Source organism: Branchiostoma belcheri, unplaced genomic scaffold (genome assembly GCF_001625305.1).
Source record: "Branchiostoma belcheri isolate BF01 breed outbred unplaced genomic scaffold, Haploidv18h27 scaffold155, whole genome shotgun sequence".
NCBI classification, from domain to species: Eukaryota; Metazoa; Chordata; class Leptocardii; order Amphioxiformes; family Branchiostomatidae; genus Branchiostoma; species Branchiostoma belcheri.
The window spans coordinates 323,719-342,116 of record NW_017802991.1 but is presented as its reverse complement, the minus strand read 5'-3'; the positions used below and the strand labels follow the sequence as shown (position 1 = coordinate 342,116).

General features: G+C 40.4%; 1 protein-coding gene and 1 long non-coding RNA gene across 3 annotated transcripts; one reads left to right on the top strand and one right to left on the bottom strand.

Moving 5' to 3' along the window:
• Positions 1 to 280: 280 nt before the first annotated feature.
• Positions 281 to 17,419, top strand: LOC109465647 (vegetative incompatibility protein HET-E-1-like). 2 transcript variants are annotated; one of them, XM_019763026.1, is made up of 10 exons: positions 281 to 490; positions 1,774 to 1,996; positions 6,647 to 6,734; positions 7,439 to 7,577; positions 9,458 to 9,647; positions 12,324 to 12,441; positions 13,326 to 13,357; positions 14,073 to 14,235; positions 14,587 to 14,679; positions 17,136 to 17,419. In XM_019763026.1, exons 2-10 carry the CDS (start codon positions 1,836 to 1,838, stop codon positions 17,262 to 17,264), a joined length of 1,113 nt encoding a protein of 370 aa, XP_019618585.1. In that variant the 5' UTR covers positions 281 to 490; positions 1,774 to 1,835; the 3' UTR covers positions 17,265 to 17,419. The 2 variants fall into 2 exon arrangements, with proteins under 2 accessions (XP_019618585.1, XP_019618584.1); XM_019763025.1 differs by having other exon boundaries at positions 281 to 493; positions 1,775 to 1,996.
• LOC109465648 lies at positions 1,152 to 2,014 on the bottom strand. The gene is made up of 2 exons (XR_002139980.1): positions 1,768 to 2,014; positions 1,152 to 1,248 (listed from the first exon to the last, which is right to left on the bottom strand). It is a non-coding gene; the product is annotated as an uncharacterized LOC109465648 (long non-coding RNA).
• Positions 17,420 to 18,398: the final 979 nt, after the last annotated feature.

Genomic DNA, 18,398 nt, shown 5'->3' with positions numbered 1-18,398 from the left:
TCTTCCGCGCTCGCTAGATGCCGCATGCGCCCAGGGTTCTAGTTAGACCGGTCCAATCTTAAATGTACCCAGGTAGAGAAACTACAGCAACTCGAAATCTAGGGGTAACGTTACCAACTATTCTCACTTTCATTTTCACTAATAATGAATTATCAATGTCCAACAAAGTCGTAACCATACAAAAAAAATCAGTCAAAAAGGTGACTGAAAAAGCGTCCTTTTTATTGATTCCACCCCTCCTTGGTATGATGATAGCATAGTCTACTTGAGGTCGTGACCTTTCCATGAGCCTTACCTGTGTGACCTCGGTGTGTTTCTCACCTGCCTACAGTCAACCTGGCGTCATGACACCGTTCTCCCGTCACACCAGCCCTCCTCACACCTCATACTAGTCCTCCAAATCCAGCTCTTCCATCCTAGTTTCGCACTTCGGCGATTTCTGAGTTTCCGGCGGCCTCGCTTGAAGAGATCCGGGTTTGAACCAATTCTCCTGGTATGACTTTTTGTGTTTTGACAACACGTAGGTTTTGTTATTGTTAGTTGCTGAGATATCAAAGTCACAAGCATAACAGATTCCCTCAGTGTCCCAGCGTTTCATTCACAGACAAAGTAATCTCTTAGTTCAGCTTTTTTAGTATGTAGTTATATACTAGAGTAGGCAGTTTGTAAGACTACCCCCTGTTCCTGGGGCCAATCGACCCCCTCCCCCTTTTTAGGGGGCGTCAGTTGGCCGCTAGGAGCGTGGTTTACTATTATACTTATAGTGAGGCTGAAAGCAACTCATGTCTGATTTTGCCAGTGTTCACTTGGTATGTGTGTGTGTGTGAGAAAGAGAGAGATTTCAAGTGAGAGAGAGACAGAGAGAGGGAGACAGAGACTGAATGAGTGAGTGAGAGAAAGGGAGGGTTGCTGTGTCCATATATCGATCCAGCCAATGTTGGAGAGGCCTTTGATAGGGACCACACTTAAGTACTGGGCTCAAAACACTTTGCAGTATTTTCTTACCCTGGGTACCATCCGGGTTAGTTTTCGTCCGCTCCCACAGTCACTACTGACCAGACGTAGGAGCAAATGTAAACTATTTAAATCTATTTTCTGCAACAATAGCTTATTTTTTTACAACATATAACTGTTACATTCAAATTATTTTGTTATACATGTAATATGCAAGTTATTGGTAGGCAAATCACAAAGCTGTTATCCACTTTTTGCCTAGTACTCGCTGTCCGTGGCATCATGGCGATCGCCCTGTTAAGAGTAAAAAATCCTTATTAACAGGCGGTGCAGGTATACATGTACATGTACCATTCAAAATCAAATCGATACAAATGGTAGAAAGCATGTCTCAGTAGCTCAGTGCATGTGGTTTATGCAATGGCATTAAATATAAGGACCTGGCTCAACTTTGTCTTCTTTTAAACTAACTGTTAGTGTTACATTATTATTTTTAATTTACATAGTCATTATTCTTGCTCAGGATTGTCAATAACTTGAGTAAGTCTTATTTTTTTTCACCAGTTTACACAACTTTCTCAGGGTTAGGGTTAGTTTTAAGGTCAGCCTGTGGAAAGAAAAAATCTTCTCGACATGACTAGGTTAAGTCTGTCAATAGTAGTAGAAAAAATTCTTAATTAACGGCCAGTCAATAGCCTCTGTCCTTTTGATCTGAATTATGTGATTCATTCCAGCTGATATTCTAATATTTCTCTAGCAAAATTACAAGCTACATTCCTATTTTGTTCTGCAGTGTCAAACAGTGTTCTGCACCTTGCAGGTTGGTGTGTTTCCATCCCTGAAGTGTGAAGAGTCTGTAGAACGTGGTGCAGCCAACAACAATGCTGAACCTGCTGCAGGCACTAGCGGGGGACTCTCCGCAGTCCTCTCCCAGACTCATTAAGCGAGCGTCGGTGCTGAGCGGGATGGGAGATCACGCCGAGGCTCACGACAAGCGGCCGGAACCCACATGTGAGGGCAACCTGAGGATTCTGCAGAAACTGTAGGCAAAAATACAGTATTCATCAGGCTTGTGTTGTGATGTGTTGTGATATGTGTGATGTGTTGTGTTGTGTAATAATGTGTTGCGTTGTGTAATAATGTGTTGTGTTGTGTAATAATGTGTTGTGTCGAGTTGTGATGTGTTGTGTTGCGTTGTGTAATAATGTGTTGTGTTGTGTTGTGTAATAATGTGTTGTGTTGTGTAATAATGTGTTGTGTCGAGTTGTGATGTGTTGTGTTGCGTTGTGTAATAATGTGTTGTGTTGTGTTGTGTTGTGTAATAATGTGTTGTGTCGAGTTGTGATGTGTTGTGTTGCGTTGTGTAATAATGTGTTGTGTTGTGTTGTGTTGTGTAATAATGTGTTGTGTCGAGTTGTGATATGTTGTGTTGCGTTGTGTTATGTAATAATGTGTTGTGTTGAGTTGAGTTGTGTTGTGTTGCGTTGTGTAATAATGTGTTGTGTCGAGTTGTGATATGTTGTGTTGCGTTGTGTTGTGTAATAATGTGTTGTGTCGAGTTGTGATGTGTTGTGTTGCGTTGTGTAATAATGTGTTGTGTTGTGTTGTGTAATAATGTGTTGTGTCGAGTTGTGATGTGTTGTGTTGTGTTATGTAATAATGTGTTGTGTCGAGTTGTGATATGTTGTGTTGCGTTGTGTTGTGTAATAATGTGTTGTGTCGAGTTGAGTTGTGTTGTGTTGCGTTGTGTAATAATGTGTTGTGTTGTGTTGTGTAATAATGTGTTGTGTCGAGTTGTGATATGTTGTGTTGCGTTGTGTTATGTAATAATGTGTTGTGTTGAGTTGAGTTGTGTTGTGTTGCGTTGTGTAATAATGTGTTGTGTTGTGTTGTGTAATAATGTGTTGTGTCGAAGTTGTGATATGTTGTGTTGCGTTGTGTTGTGTAATAATGTGTTGTGTCGAGTTGTGATGTGTGTGTTGCGTTGTGTAATAATGTGTTGTGTTGTGTAATAATGTGTTGTGTCGAGTTGTGATGTGTTGTGTTGCGTTGTGTAATAATGTGTTGTGTTGTGTTGTGTTGTGTAATAATGTGTTGTGTTGAGTTGAGTTGTGTTGTGTTGCGTTGTGTAATAATGTGTTGTGTTGTGTTGTGTAATAATGTGTTGTGTCGAGTTGTGATATGTTGTGTTGCGTTGTGTTGTGTAATAATGTGTTGTGTCGAGTTGTGATGTGTTGTGTTGCGTTGTGTAATAATGTGTTGTGTTGTGTTGTGTAATAATGTGTTGTGTCGAGTTGTGATGTGTTGTGTTGCGTTGTGTAATAATGTGTTGTGTTGTGTTGTGTAATAATGTGTTGTGTTGTGTAATAATGTGTTGTGTCGAGTTGTGATATGTTGTGTTGCGTTGTGTTATGTAATAATGTGTTGTGTTGAGTTGAGTTGTGTTGTGTTGCGTTGTGTAATAATGTGTTGTGTTGTGTTGTGTAATAATGTGTTGTGTCGAGTTGTGATATGTTGTGTTGCGTTGTGTTGTGTAATAATGTGTTGTGTCGAGTTGTGATGTGTTGTGTTGTGTTATGTAATAATGTGTTGTGTTGAGTTGACTTGAGTTGTGTTGTGATGTGTTGCGTTGTGTAATAATGTGTTGTGTTGAGTTGTGATATGTTGTGTTGTGTTGTGTTATGTAATAATGTGTTGTGTTGAGTTGACTTGAGTTGTGTTGTGATGTGTTGTGTTGTGTAATAATGTGTTGTGTCGAGTTGTGTTGTGATGTGTTGTGTTGTGTAATAATGTGTTGTGTTGAGTTGTGTTGTGTTGAGTTGTGTTGTGTTGTTATAATTAGCCTGGATGACAGATTTTATAGGGCCAACACAGGTCAGCTTCTTTGCTCTTATGTGACAACATGCCCCAAAGAAAATCTTACCCTAGCCCCTAAATTAGGCCCCCAGGCTCTGAGTTAGTCCCCTGAGTTAGTACCCCCTGAACTTTTCACCTAAAACTTAGTAAAAGGAAGAGATATCAATAATTTTCATTTTCAGGATAGTGAGTGAGTGAGTGAGTGAGTGAGTGAGTGAGTGAGTGAGTGAGTGAGTGAGTGAGTGAGTGAGTGAGTGAGTGAGTGAGTGAGTGAGTGAGTGAGTGAGTGAGTGAGTGAGTGAGTGAGTGAGTTCTATAATATAGTAGAGAGCTTGAGCATATTCAGGGGTCACACTATAAACTTTACATGCAGACATTTTTTGTGTGACTTCTACCAGAAAGACTTGTTAATGTTGTTTGTTCCGTCAGTTTGTGAAGGTTTGAGCCTCTTGGGGAGGTTGTTTTCGTGTAAGGCCAGAGGTGTTTTCCTTGGTTGCTGGTGTGGTGGGCAGGGCCTTGCTGTGAGAATGTGTGTGTGGTGTGATTAGATTACAGATAATGTATTCTTCCAGCTTGGAGCCCAGCCCAGGACCAGGGCACTAGTGTAATGTAAGAAGCCATGGCAGGGTAATTGATAAGTCTGGTCATGCCTTGCCTCCATTGTCAAATTTCTACACAATGTGTGTACAGTCATCAGATGTCAACATTCACCTTCCTATTCATTCAGTTTCAAAAACATCTGAAGGGCTCACTGTTTTTTCCCAGCTGAAAATATTTGTCTGCAGGGCTCGAAATCCTTTTTTCTGCACACCTGCTCTGGTCTTGTAACATTGAAAATTACCTGCACTGGACAATATCTTACCAGCACCAGTCATATATGGTTATATATACTGTCATGTATAATGGCACCAATTTTTGTCCCTCATTAATGCTATGACAACTGTTGGAAAAATCCAAAATAGACGTGTCTTGTCTTTTAACTGATGGTTTTAAAGATGCTGGGATGAGTGGAAAGCTGTGGAAGGCACCTCACTCTGGTAACATGAAGTACTGTAGATTCAGAAACTTTTTCAGTGGTTTTATTTTCACGGTTTGGGCAAAAGTTTTCACAGTGACCTCACACTCAAATTCATCACACCACAAGTATGATGCATTCGTATTACTACTGTACTATTCAACTGCAAATTTAAAACACTCCAAAAAAACTATTTTCGCCTCCTGAAAAATATAACCACCTCAAACAGTTTTTCAGAGTAACATGCCCCTGGACCTCCGGATAGGCTGGGCCCTTGGCCGAAGTGTTTTGAGTGTGACCCTGTCTATAGAATCAGGCAAAAGGACTCTTCAGGGCTTGTGTTACAAACTGAGAATGGGTACTTCACAGGTTCTATTGTACAACTGAGTTCTTTACAATACATTGTGTGCACTCCAACCAAGATACATGTTGTAAAGCAGGCTCGAAATACTGGTGCAGGTAACATTGAAAATAACCTGCACCAGACAAATTTTACCTGAACTACTCAAACTTCAAGAAGTATGAATCATAATTATTTAGAAAACATTGCCATTATTTTTTATTATAGGCGGTAACAGTCAATACAGCAAATTAAAATGTACCTACATTTTGTACATGTATAACTTATAAGCATAGTGCCGGTTAGGTGCAGGTAGACATCAGAAATACCTGCACAGCCCCAACCTGCACTAAGGTGCATATGCACCCAGAATACCCTGTAATGTAAAGGAAAGCCAGATTTATAGATTGATACAAAATCTTCCCTTCTTTACGTTCAGTTTGTATGTTTTCTTATAAATGGTAGAGGCTATTGAATTTGTGTTGTTGCTTGATATTTGTGTAGTTAATTGTTCGAGTTTGGTTTGCTTCGTATAGAATCTCATTTAGTGATACTGTAACTTACAGTATTCTCAATTCTTCTTGGAGTCCAGCAAAATAAAACAACTTAATACCTTTACCAAATGATGTTATCCTCTACAACTGATAACTTATTACAAATTTTTCTCATTGATTATGTAAAAATGGCTGCTCTCTATCAAAGTGTGTTGTCCAACTATGATAGAGGTTGTCCAATAACAGCCTTACTTAGTATCTCAAATTCTACCATCTCCTTATAAATTACTAGTATGCAAGTGAGGTTCTCATTGCCATAATTTATGAAAATGTTTACCTTTACTTAACTTCCAAATGTTGCAGTTGTGAAATTACACCTTTCACCACTTTTGGAAAGTGATTATAGTATATATACTGTATTTTCTCTTTGCTCAATTAGCAAATTATTTTTCATTTGCATGAATCACATCATGTCGATGTCCCTGTCCACCACAGTCACATGATATGTTACATGTTTGAATAGTCCAATCATGAAACTCAAGGTAGATCCTGATTTTCATAATTGTTACCTAATTAAGTTAAGCGTCCGTCAACACCTTCTTCAGTTAGCGTCTTTCAAAGATTTTAACAAAAAACACCCTTGCAGAACAAGCTGTTAAGGAGCCCAACTGTTGTCAGTGTTTACCAAGCACAAGAGGTATCTATCATACTACCTGATAATCATAATTACTGGAATTGTCCAGTACACAAGATATCAAAATCAAAAATTCTGCTGCAGTACCATAAAAAGCTGCCAGGGGGCACAAAATCTGATCATTCCCAGGTTTTGTCACAACTTATATGTACCATCACTCCAAATGTGAATTTCAAACAAATTCATCCTGCTGTAATGTTATATTAGTCATGAAAGACAAACACACAGGCAAACACTGCCATTAAAACTTATGTAACATGTGCCAGGCTGATGGACCTGTGTTGTTGTTACAGTGACTGTGGCCATGAGAATGTTCTGTGTGTGAAGTACAGCTATGATGGTTTATTGGTGGCTGCTGGACTCGTACATGGAGCCATTAAGGTAAAGGAGACATTCCTGATTTTGTGTTTTTTGAGGGTCTATCACAGTGCTTTTACATATTTTTACATCCCTTATATATATATATGTGGCAGATGTGTTTACAATGGACATGCATGTATGTGTTCACAGTAGACAGGCTTGTATGAGTTCACAGTAGACAGGCATGTATGTGTTCACAGTATTCAGGCATGTATGTGTTCACAGTAGACAGGCATGTATGTGTTCACAATAGACAGGCATGTACAAAATATACTATGTGTTCACAATAAACAGGCATGTATCTGTTCACAAGAGACAGGCATAAATCTGTTCACAGTAGACAGGCATGTGTATTCACAATAGACAGGCATGTATGTGTTCACGGTAGACAGGCGCGCATGTATGTGTTCACAATAGACAGGCATGTATGTGTTCACAATAGACAGGCATGTATGTGTTCACAATAGACAGGCATGTATGTGTTCACAATAGACAGGCATATATGTGTTCACAATAGACAGGCATGTATGTGTTCACAATAGACAGGCATGTATGTGTTCACAATAGACAGGCATGTATGTGTTCACAATAGACAGGCATGTATGTGTTCACAATAGACAGGCATGTATGTGTGAAGTGTTAAATAAAAGTCTGGGCCTTCCACATACATGTAATATAGATAGAGCAGGCCCTATTTTCTAATGAACTTGTTGTTCATTGTCCAGATCTTTCAGGCCCATGATGGGTCAGTCCTTTACCACCTGACTGACCAGGAAGTCCTGGATGCCCACCTGCCCTGCACCTGCCTGACCTTCCTCCCTACTGACCAAGGGCAGAAGTTTGAACACCTTCTCATGGCTACATGTAAGTATGAACACCACATGGCTACATGTAAGTATGAACACCTCATGGCTACATGTAAGTATGAACACCTTCTCATGGCTACATGTAAGTATGAACACCTTCTCATGGCTACATGTAAGTATGAACACCTTCTCATGGCTACATGTAAGTATGAACACCTTCTCATGGCTACATGTAAGTATGAACACCTCATGGCTACAAGTAAGTATGAACACCTTCTCATGGCTACATGTAAGTTTGAACACCTTCTCATGGCTACATGTAAGTATGAACACCTTCTCATGGCTACATGTAAGTATGAACACCTCATGGCTACATGTAAGTATGAACACCTTCTCATGGCTACATGTAAGTTTGAACACCTTCTCATGGCTACAAGTAAGTATGAACACCTCATGGCTACATGTAAGTATGAACACCTCATGGCTACATGTAAGTATGAACACCTTCATGGCTACATGTAAGTATGAACACCTTCTCATGGCTACATGTAAGTATGAACACCTTCTCATGGCTACATGTAAGTATGAACACCTTCTCATGGCTACATGTAAGTATGAACACCTTCTCATGGCTACATGTAAGTATGAACACCTTCTCATGGCTACATGTAAGTATGAACACCTCATGGCTACATGTAAGTATGAACACCTTCTCATGGCTACATGTAAGTTTGAACACCTTCTCATGGCTATACATGTAAGTATGAACACCTTCTCATGGCTACATGTAAGTATGAACACCTTCTCATGGCTACATGTAAGTATGAACACCTCATGGCTACATGTAAGTATGAACACCTTCTCATGGCTACATGTACATGTAAGTATTAACACTTACTCCTGGCTACATATAAGTATGAACATCTCCTGTGAATACTGGCTAATATAACAAGGAAAGCACTATCTCAGTTTGTTTAATGCGCACACAGATAATCTATTTGATGCAGCCTGGATTTCCAAAAATGATTGAAAATTTGAACTGTAGCATGTACATTAAGCTATTGCTGATAGTATTACTGATTTATCATTATGGGTTCACCACACCACGAAGTGGTGTGGTGAAACCATATTGCTTTTTCTGATGTTTCTTCTTCTTCTCCTCCTCCTTCTCCTCCTGCCATTTTTTAAATGGATTCAGCTTCTTCATTTTAGGGCCCAAGGTCCTGAAATTTGGTATGGAGGTACAGTGGGCAAATACCCCTAGGCGTTTTTTAAATTATTGTGATACAGGCTTTTAGAATGGTTTTATTTGAGTTTTTTGGCTGTGTTATAGCAAATGTATTACTGTGTTAGTGTGCCTTGTTTACCACGTTTGGGCATGAGTCATCACAATGGAATGCAGGGCATCAACCAATAGGCATGCAGCTTTCCTCTATACTTCTTGCTGATTGGCTGTTGGGATTTAACTTGATTAACACCTGCACAGAAGCATTTCTGACAGTATGTCTGTATTCAAGTGTTTTGGTAGGTATTTCAAGCTTTCCTGCTCCAGCATTGGAATGCCGGGCATGGACGTTTTTTTTTTATTTTGAAAATCAACAGTTTGCATTATGCAATTAAAAATCCTAACCAATAAAGTAGGGAATAGCTATCCAACTGTTGTTTTAGTTGTATTTTACTTCATATTATAGTTATATCAATGTAAATCATTGTTTTCCCTTGTGTTTCCCATTCTTTCCCTGCCATGTCGTAAAATGTGGTGAACCCATCGCTGTATTTGCTCCAAAGCAAATATTGGCCTTTCTAGTTATAATTACTTTAGGTCAATGGGGCTGTCCATTGCAAATTGGGTGAAAATTTTGCCATTGTCTTGTTGTCCCCTGCCTTGTCTTGTTTCGATGATTTTTGTCTAAGAAGACCACGTTTGTTGTTTTACAGATGCGAACGGTGTGATAAAGTTCTGGCACCCGTCCTCAGGGTTGTGTCTCCACACCATCCATGAGAACAGACAGACTCTGACGGCCAGTTTCTCCCCGCTGGGCGATGTGTTTGTGACGGGCGGGGCCTCCCCACAGCTGCACATGTACGATGCAGCCTCAAAAAAGATGGTCCGAACCTTTGAACCCAGGTCAGTATTACAGTTGACCCTCTGTACAGTTAAGCCTCGCTCACACATTCCTCTGACCCGGAATCAGGACGACTCGGACTATTACCAGCTCGGCCCATCGCAAATTTGGTCAACTCGGCCCACCGCCCTGGTCAACTCGGCCCACCGCCCTGGTCAACTTGTCCCACTACCAAATCAACCATGTTGACTATGAGATTTTTTTTCAAGTCCCAAACCGCCGGTGCTTGGGCAATCGACATGATTTTATAGAGACCGCGTCTTTTTGTTAGACAACTTCGAACTGTAGACTTTGAGGTTTTTTAAGTCAAACCCTGCCTGCACTTGGGTAATCAACATGGCTTTAACCGAGACCGCAATTTTTTGTTAGACAACAAAACTATTGATTCAGAATTGTTTGGCTGTAAAACGGGATCCAAAAAAGTCTAGTCATTCAGTGTACCGAAGAGCAACGATTCATTTGTTCACACTACTATAGAAGTACATTGTTACTTTGTTTCATGGTCATCATCATGTGACTGTTGTACCGATTACTTTAGTAGAAATAGTATGTAATTGTAAGCCTTCGATGAACGTCGTTTGTTGACTAAGGAGTAGGGCCGAGTTAGTAATGGTCCGAGTCGTCCAACATTCCTCTGACCCTACCCCGGAACATTGGTCCAACGGAACACCAGTTTGGGAGCAGTCTGACCAGATTTAGGCCATGCCCCACCTTTCTTTACGATTCAAATCTAGCTGACATACTTCCGAACACCAACCAACCACCAGCCAACCTTGGCCAAGCCCTCCATCCACACCCAATAGCAATTTGTAAAAGATTTGCCTGGCACAGCTGAACACCAGCCAACCACAGCTGACCTTGCTCCCCACCTACTCATAAGACCTAAGAAAAAAAGTTGTGTTTCCTGTGTCCCAAACAATCCTAGTAGAAACAAGAGTTCCGAGATCTCATACCTCCATGAAATATGGGCTTGACATGTAAATGTAAATTTCTTCTTTAATTATGTAAATTACCTCCACATTAACATAATAAATGCATCGTGATGTTAACTTTTGATTAACTTACACATGTACCATGTATGAAATTCCCATCATTTACCACTAAGGAGTCATAGAATTTTCGCATTAATTATGCAAATTAGGTCATCATTTGCATAATTGGTATCTGTGATGTTCCATCTGCCATAGATTACATACATCACATGTATGAAAGTACTATAATGTAAAACACTGTAATTATAGAATTTCCTCATTAATTATGCAAATTAAGTCATCATTTGCATAACTTGTAGTTAATTATGTACATCTCTCTCTCAGCTACCTACCTACCGAAAATGATGATAATACCTTGTACCTATCTGGACTTATTGGCTTTTAAAGATTTCGCCCGAAAATCTCCTGCAGTTCCAAAACAAGCTGCTAGGGGGACCAAACTCACGCCACTTATTCCTGACAGGAAAAGCTATCTGTCACCAAAAAGTCAAGACCATAAGTTTACGACAAAAGATACAAAAACCGGAAGTTCTGCTGCAGTACCAAGGTCATCCACCAGGAGGCCCATATTTGACCTTGACCTTTGTCTTCCTAAGACTTACCAGCGTACCAAATATCATCGCAATCCATAAAGGCGTTATGGAGTTATGCTGACTACAAATGTGCGGAAACACAAACACACAGACACACACACATACAGTCTCACACACACAGACAGACACGCCTCCATGAAATATATGAGTTTTTGTATACAGTACACTAAGTGTTTCAAACACACAGCTAATCAGGCCTGCAGCTAATACAAACCCTAACCCTGAAATAGGTCACCTATTCCCCTGAGGGAACCCCATTAATCAAACCGGGTCCCAAGCGCACTGACTCGATAGCCACACAATGACACATCTGTTGGCTGCAAAGGAGATTCCTCATTAAACCGGAAGTGCTACTGCACTACCAAGGCCATCCACCAGGAGGCCCATATTTGACCTTGACCTTCGCCCCCCTAACACCTACCAGCATACCAAATATCACCACAATCCATGAAGGCGTTATGAACTTATGAAGGTACAAAAAAGCGGAAACACAAACACACATGCACACACACACACACACACACAGACGCGCCAAAAACAATACCTTCCATTTCATGGAGGTAAAAACTGACGACCCTAGGATTTTTTTAGTGGACTCCTGCAAGGGACATAAATTTTTCAAACTGATCGACCTTTTCTAGCTCCATGATCTGATATGTGAGTGATGAAATGTTGTACATGTACAATCAGTTTTCAAATATTGACATTGAAAATGTAACAGTTAGGTGTTGTCATTCAAGTTTTACTTTCAATTTAATTTGTTAAAACTATATTGTATAAGTTCAATCACAATAAAGAGAGGAAAAAAATCCCTACCTACCAACCCTAAGTTTTTTAGGACTGAAACAGGAAACACAACCATGGTTGGGGAGTTTGGCAGTAGTTGTGCATAAGGCCATATTCAGCTATCTGTGACAGGCTCTTTAAACCTGACTATTGTAGACATAGAAATTGTCTGGTCTTGACTAAGAAATATATTCAATTTGATTGTATTTTTGCAACTAATCACACAATAATATTGTTAATAATGACCTTCTGACAGCAGAGTAAAGTCTGAATCCCTAACATGTATTCCTGCATTTCTTACTTCCAGTCCAGACAAGACAGTTATGGATGGCCATGTGTTGAGAGTGTTCAGTGTTGTGTATCACCCCAATGCTGTTACCTACCCTGGTGTGTTCCTGAGTGGTGGATGGGACGATACAATCCAGGTTAGAGACATGACTTAATACCTACATGGACCCTACATGTAAGTTAGACATACCAGTACCAGGGCTCAAAATTCATTTCTGGGAAGAGGTGCACTGGTGCACCCAACCTAAAAAATTGGGTGCACAAAATTTTTTTAGGGTGCGCCATATAAAACAAATCTTAATTACAGATCTTACTGCTCCTCTTCTGAGCTTCAATCTGAAATCGAAGCTAACTTCAAAATCTTAAACAAAGATTTTTCTCACACTTAGATACCAAGAATATCCTGTGTACTAGTCATTTAATATGTACAAAAATAATGTACATGTACCTACAAAAATATACATGTACATGACTGATTGTATGCACCAGTGCACCCACAGAATTGGGTGCACAGCTCCAATTTTGGGTGCACTAAGGCGCACATATACCCAGTATTTCAAGCCCTGCATACCGGTACCTTAGAATTATTTCATACTTGGGCCATGATAATGTTTGATGGTTGTTCCAGCCCATGTGATAACTTGTAGTATCCAAATGTTCCAGAAAATAATTTGAATGTGTTTTGTGTTCACCAAGTGCACCGCTTTCAAAAATTGGAATACTGGATTCGGACGTTGGATTTGATGTTGTTACTGTAGCAATTGTTTTGTTTAGTGACACCAAATTTTAGCACATTTTGCATTAAAATGCATGTTTTCTCGAGTAGGTATGACATGTAAAATACAGCACGGTGCACATGTATTCTGCATCACCCTCAGTCCCAGCCCTCACATGGGTTGAGCTGATACCTTGGATGTTACAGAACACTTTGTGTTGTATTCATATTATCCCAGTCATCCAAGTCAAAGGGCAGTTGCAGAACCAAACATTGTTAACTGAAATTCCTGTGTTTATTTTTCAGTTTTGGGATACCCGGGTGAAACATTCAGTTAGGTAAGCTGTTTTTGTTACTTGATATTAAAGTATTATGAATAGTTATTACTGTACCAAATGCCTTTTCTACTTTAGTCCCATGGCATAGCTGAAAGATTGTGCACCTTTGTCTAAAAGCACCAAATTTGGCACACATGTATTCTAAGGAAATTGGATATGGACGCTATTTTTGACTATAGAGTTGAACAGTTGGCTTAAGACAGCATGTCAGCAGAACGTGTCTGTACCAAACCAGGATTTTCTGTATTTGGCTGGACGTTTAGCCAACGTTACATTACATCAGAATTTTGCAACACTAAAATTTGAAAACTAAATACAGCATGTCATCCTTAGATACACCAAAACGTCCTTAAACAGAGATGTTCTATATATCAAAATGCTATGCATAATACAATACAGGTTTCACACAGGCACAGTACGTTCTGCCAATGTTATGCTTGAGAAATCTGATGAATGTATTTTGTGGGGTTGTGTGGCTTACCTGCAGAACATTTGGCCTACAATCCAAAGATCCTTGCTTCAAATCCCCTAATGTCACTGATCCTTTGCACTGCAGCCAGGTGTAAAAATGGGTACCTGACTTTGGTTGGTGAGGTAAAAGATGGTGGAAGGAGAGGGATGGGTTCTGCCTTCCAATACCGTGTCCACCCCAACTGCCCCTGCAGTCTAAAGGCTATGGGAATACCTCCACATTTTATCTTTACCTTCTCCACAGGAAGATTTTTGGACCTCACATCTGCGGAGAAGGGCTGGACATCGACCCTGAGCATAACCACGTGCTGACGGGGTCGTGGCGTAAGGACGGCGCCCTGCAGGTCTGGGACTTCAACTCCACCGAGAAGATCAAAGACATCCCGCCTGACTTCAACTCCTGTCTGGTCTGTCAGCGCATTCTGTCTGTGTTTTTATGTTTTTAAACAAAAATAATATGTTGTGTTTTTGGCGACGTCTCAGGGAGGAGCCTAATGGTACAGTATTGTTGCAGTTTGCAACAATTCTAGGAATGGTACAGGCATTTTGTCCACAGGCATGCGGAATTGTGAATTGTGCTTGTCAAAAAGAACCAGGGGAATTTCCATGGTACAGTGAAACTGTAAATACTGTAGAAAGAGTCTGTCTTCTCTGTCAGGACCAGTGAGAGATTAGCTCTTCAGTGAGCTAATCTGAGATACCTTAATGTTCCTTTCTTTTGTAACATATGTATTGATAAATTTTGTTACTTGTTGCAGGTGTACTGTTGTCAGTGGTTAGGCAGGTCCTGTATCACAGCTGGTGGAAGTGACCAGAACATGGCTCGGATAGTGGACAGGGGAACACTGCAGGTAGGCACCATCTACTCCACACGACCACTACTGATCTGTAGAACGTAGTCATACAGAATAGCACACTGTGTATCCCATAGCCACAGTGCCAGCCTCCATACATTGTACTTTTAGCTACCCTTAACCCCCGTCACACATTCAGATTCCTTCGATCAACCACCAACCAACAAATTCCAAACCTCGGACACATAGTGGAAATACAGGGGAAACACAGGGGAAACACTCTGGACAGAAGAGGGTAAAAACTATGTTTCCTCTGTGTGTCCTCTCCTTTTTCCCTCTTCACACTGGTAGAGCCAAAAATGTCTATAAAATGTTAAATGGACAATAGACATGATTTAGACATTGCTGAACAAAGGCCAGTCGGGAGAACATTTAGTAGACATAGTTACTGAAAAACGACATCAAAATAACCCAAGGTGGACATTTTATATCCATAGTCTCTTCACACGTCAGGTAGGGACACCCCTAGGAGACAATCCTTTGTTTAGCACAATGAGCACTTAGAGATATTAGCATCTGTCTATTAATTAATGGTGTCCTCCCCTATAAATTGTCTTGGCTTTGTGCAGTGCTTTTCATATGCATGCCAGTTTTCACACTTTTTTTCTAAAGACATTCTGACACCTCAAGAACAATGGAAAACGCAACAAGCAAGTCCTCCCCAAAAAGACACAGTAAAGCCCCTGTTCAGACATTCTTAGAAATGTTTGAAAAATGTCCGGAATTTTCGAGAATGTCCAAAAAGGGTCTATTGTCCGTTTAACATTTTATAGACATTTTCGGCTCTACCAGTGTCAGAGGGTCCCTAATGTTTGTTTTAGAGGACGTATAGTGGAAGGGTTTCCAATGTGTTTCCTTCTCGCCAATTAGAGACTGTGTTTCCAGTGTGTTTCCTCTGTGTGTCCTGGTAATTAATCACTCCTAGGAGCAGAGCCCAGCAAAGCTGAAGGACAGCAGGCTCCTGCCTTATCCCTGGGGCTTGTTATGGGTGAAAAATCAATTATCCATGCACTGCCAAGGCATAGACAGAACAGTGAAGGAATGAATTGTGTAGTGGTGCCATGACAGACCACCTGACCATGTGGTCACACAAGTCACATGATACAGACTATCCTTTTTGTCCCTTATTGTGTGTTCTAAGGAACTAAAAGGACCAATTCTCTTTCAAGGCAATGCATACCCATCCAGATACAGGTTTAGAAACACTGGTGATAGAGCACAGTTACAAATGTACTTGATTTATAAATGATGACTAGAAATTCTGCCCCTTGTATAGGTATACGTATATATAACTACAGGCAAAAATTTGGAACACTGAAGACATTGTTTCATTCTGTATATATATGTAGGCGAGGGGCTGGAGTCTGTCTGACATTGCATCACAATTTCTGAGAAATGCTGCTGGGCTCTGCTCCTAGGAGTGATTAATTTAAACCAAGACACACAGAGGAAACACACTGGAAACACAGTCTCTAATTGGCCAGAAGGAGACACATTGGAAATGATTTTCTGCTCCAGTCAGAATCCTGTGACAGCTCCTTGTGTTTCCATGAGCGGAGAAGTTGGTCACGGATTATCTATATGTTTCCATTGTGTTTCCTGTGTGTTTCCTTTGGTCACACAGTGGAAACATAGGGGAAACACATTCTAGTATGTTTCCACTGTGTGTCCTAGGTTTGCGAGGGAGTCATTGCTTCACTGAAGTTCTGGAGAAGTTTGACCAGATTCAGGCCTACATGTACATTATACCTGTCCTTATCAATCTTAATCAAATTTAAGTCAAATTTGAGTCAAATATGTTCAGTTCAGTTCAATTCTGTTCAGTTTAAAGTTTTGCAACATTGGGGAGAGACTTCAGAATGCAGTAGTATATGATACATACATTATGAAGTCATTATGAAGCATATTTGAACTGCAATTGCCAACACAAGAAATTGGACCCTAATTTTCAAATGTACAACTCCAGTTTTAGTCAAGGAATGAGCAATCCACCGCTTCTGTGACGTCACGCAGATAACACACGTGACTCCGTGAGCAGTGGATCATAGGTTGCAGATAGTCTGTGGCGCCCCCCGTCTCTGTTGAAGGATGGTTGTAATGCCCTGATGTATCATTAACATCTTCTGCAACCTATGATCCACTGCTCATGGAGTCACGTGTGTTATCTGTGTGACGTCACGGAAGCGGTGGATTGTTCATTCCTTGACAAAGACTGAAGTTGTACAGTTGAAAATTTGGGCGAGTCAAATTTCTAATGTTTTGTCAATTGCTTTCAAATTTGTTTCATAATGACTTCTACTAACACAGATGAACTTTCAAGACATGAAACATACATTGTACATGTGATGATTTTACTTTTATCATGAAAAAACAGTAGTGTGCTCCATGTTTTAGGTTGGAATAACTATTTTATATATGTCAAAGTAACAAATTGTTTTCCATTTTTGTTTCAGACTACAGGTCGGCTGGTGGATCTCCCAGGCGGAGTGTACTGTTCAGACAACAGTCGCCATGGAAATGTCCCCAAAGTGGCCATCGGAGCGGCTAACATGGTGTACATACTGGAGAAGACAGGCAGCTAGACATGGGTCAGGACTGGGGACGGGGATCAGGGTGCACAGAACGTCAGCAGAGCGTACTGCATCTGTGCAAGAACGTCTCATATAAGGCCACACCAATTTAATTTGTTGGTTCTCGGATTTTTTCAGAAATATGAAGCGACAGGGCGAAAAAAAAATAATAAATACAGATCTACAATGTAGGCATCCTATTATAGCTCCAAATGCTATGACAGGAGCCTTGAAGGCAACACAAAAGGCTGGGTTTATGAATTTTGAACTTTTAATCAAACAACTGCATTGATAGATGGAAAAACTTTAACAACTAGGAAGAAGAGGACTTTCATCAACTGTTGGGGGCAAAATATGCATATTTGAGTTTGATTGAGAACCAGAATTTTTTTCTTCTTTGTAAATCAGAAAAAAATGAAGAGGCGAATCCGAGAATCAACAAATTAAATTGGTGTGGCCTAAGGTCATATTTGTGGATATAAGGTTAACACTCCGTCTGTATTTTCCAAATGTTGTGTTGGGAAAGATACTGTCTGCAACAGGCAAAAATCTGATGCAACTTCGAGCAAACATCCAATAAAAACTTGAAAAATTGGGGTTTTGCACAGGTGCAGTACGTTCTGCTGATGTGCTAGGTAACCTGGGTGCCATCCATTTTGTAACAGAGCTACTTGCACTTTCTGAACAAAAAAATTAGTCATACAATACACCTACCAAAACTCATGCTGAATCCTGGCAACCCTTCTCTTGCAGTGGATTATACACTTTTCCCTTAATTATGCAAATTAGTTTCTGATTCACATGATTCAAATCTAATTGTCTAATTCATCACTCTTCATATATCATGGCAATCCGTCAACCCCTTTGGGGTTTATTCTCTTTTAAAGTCTGTAACAAGATTGACCCCTGCCAACACAGACACTCAAATACATTGTAGCAACATCTGCTTGGAGATCAGATAAACGACATCTGCTTGGAGGATGTGGGTCAGAGACAAAAAGGCTGGCACCCAGGGTAGACATCAGGGCTTCTGTATAGCATGTCGGCAGAACGTACTGCGCCTGCGCACTGGATTTTCACGGTTTTCGTTGGATTTTTGGTCAATGTTGCATCAGTATTTTGCCTGTTGCAGACGATGTCTTTTCC

Excerpts from the sequence above, each read along its gene's own strand:
- LOC109465647 (XM_019763026.1), top strand. The coding sequence starts at position 1,836 with ATGCTGAACCTGCTGCAGGCACTAGCGGGGGACTCTCCGCAGTCCTCT. Across the intron at positions 1,997-6,646 it reads CTGAGGATTCTGCAGAAACT|TGACTGTGGCCATGAGAATG; the intron begins GTAGGCAAAAAT and ends TTGTTGTTACAG. Across the intron at positions 9,648-12,323 it reads GTCCGAACCTTTGAACCCAG|TCCAGACAAGACAGTTATGG; the intron begins GTCAGTATTACA and ends TCTTACTTCCAG.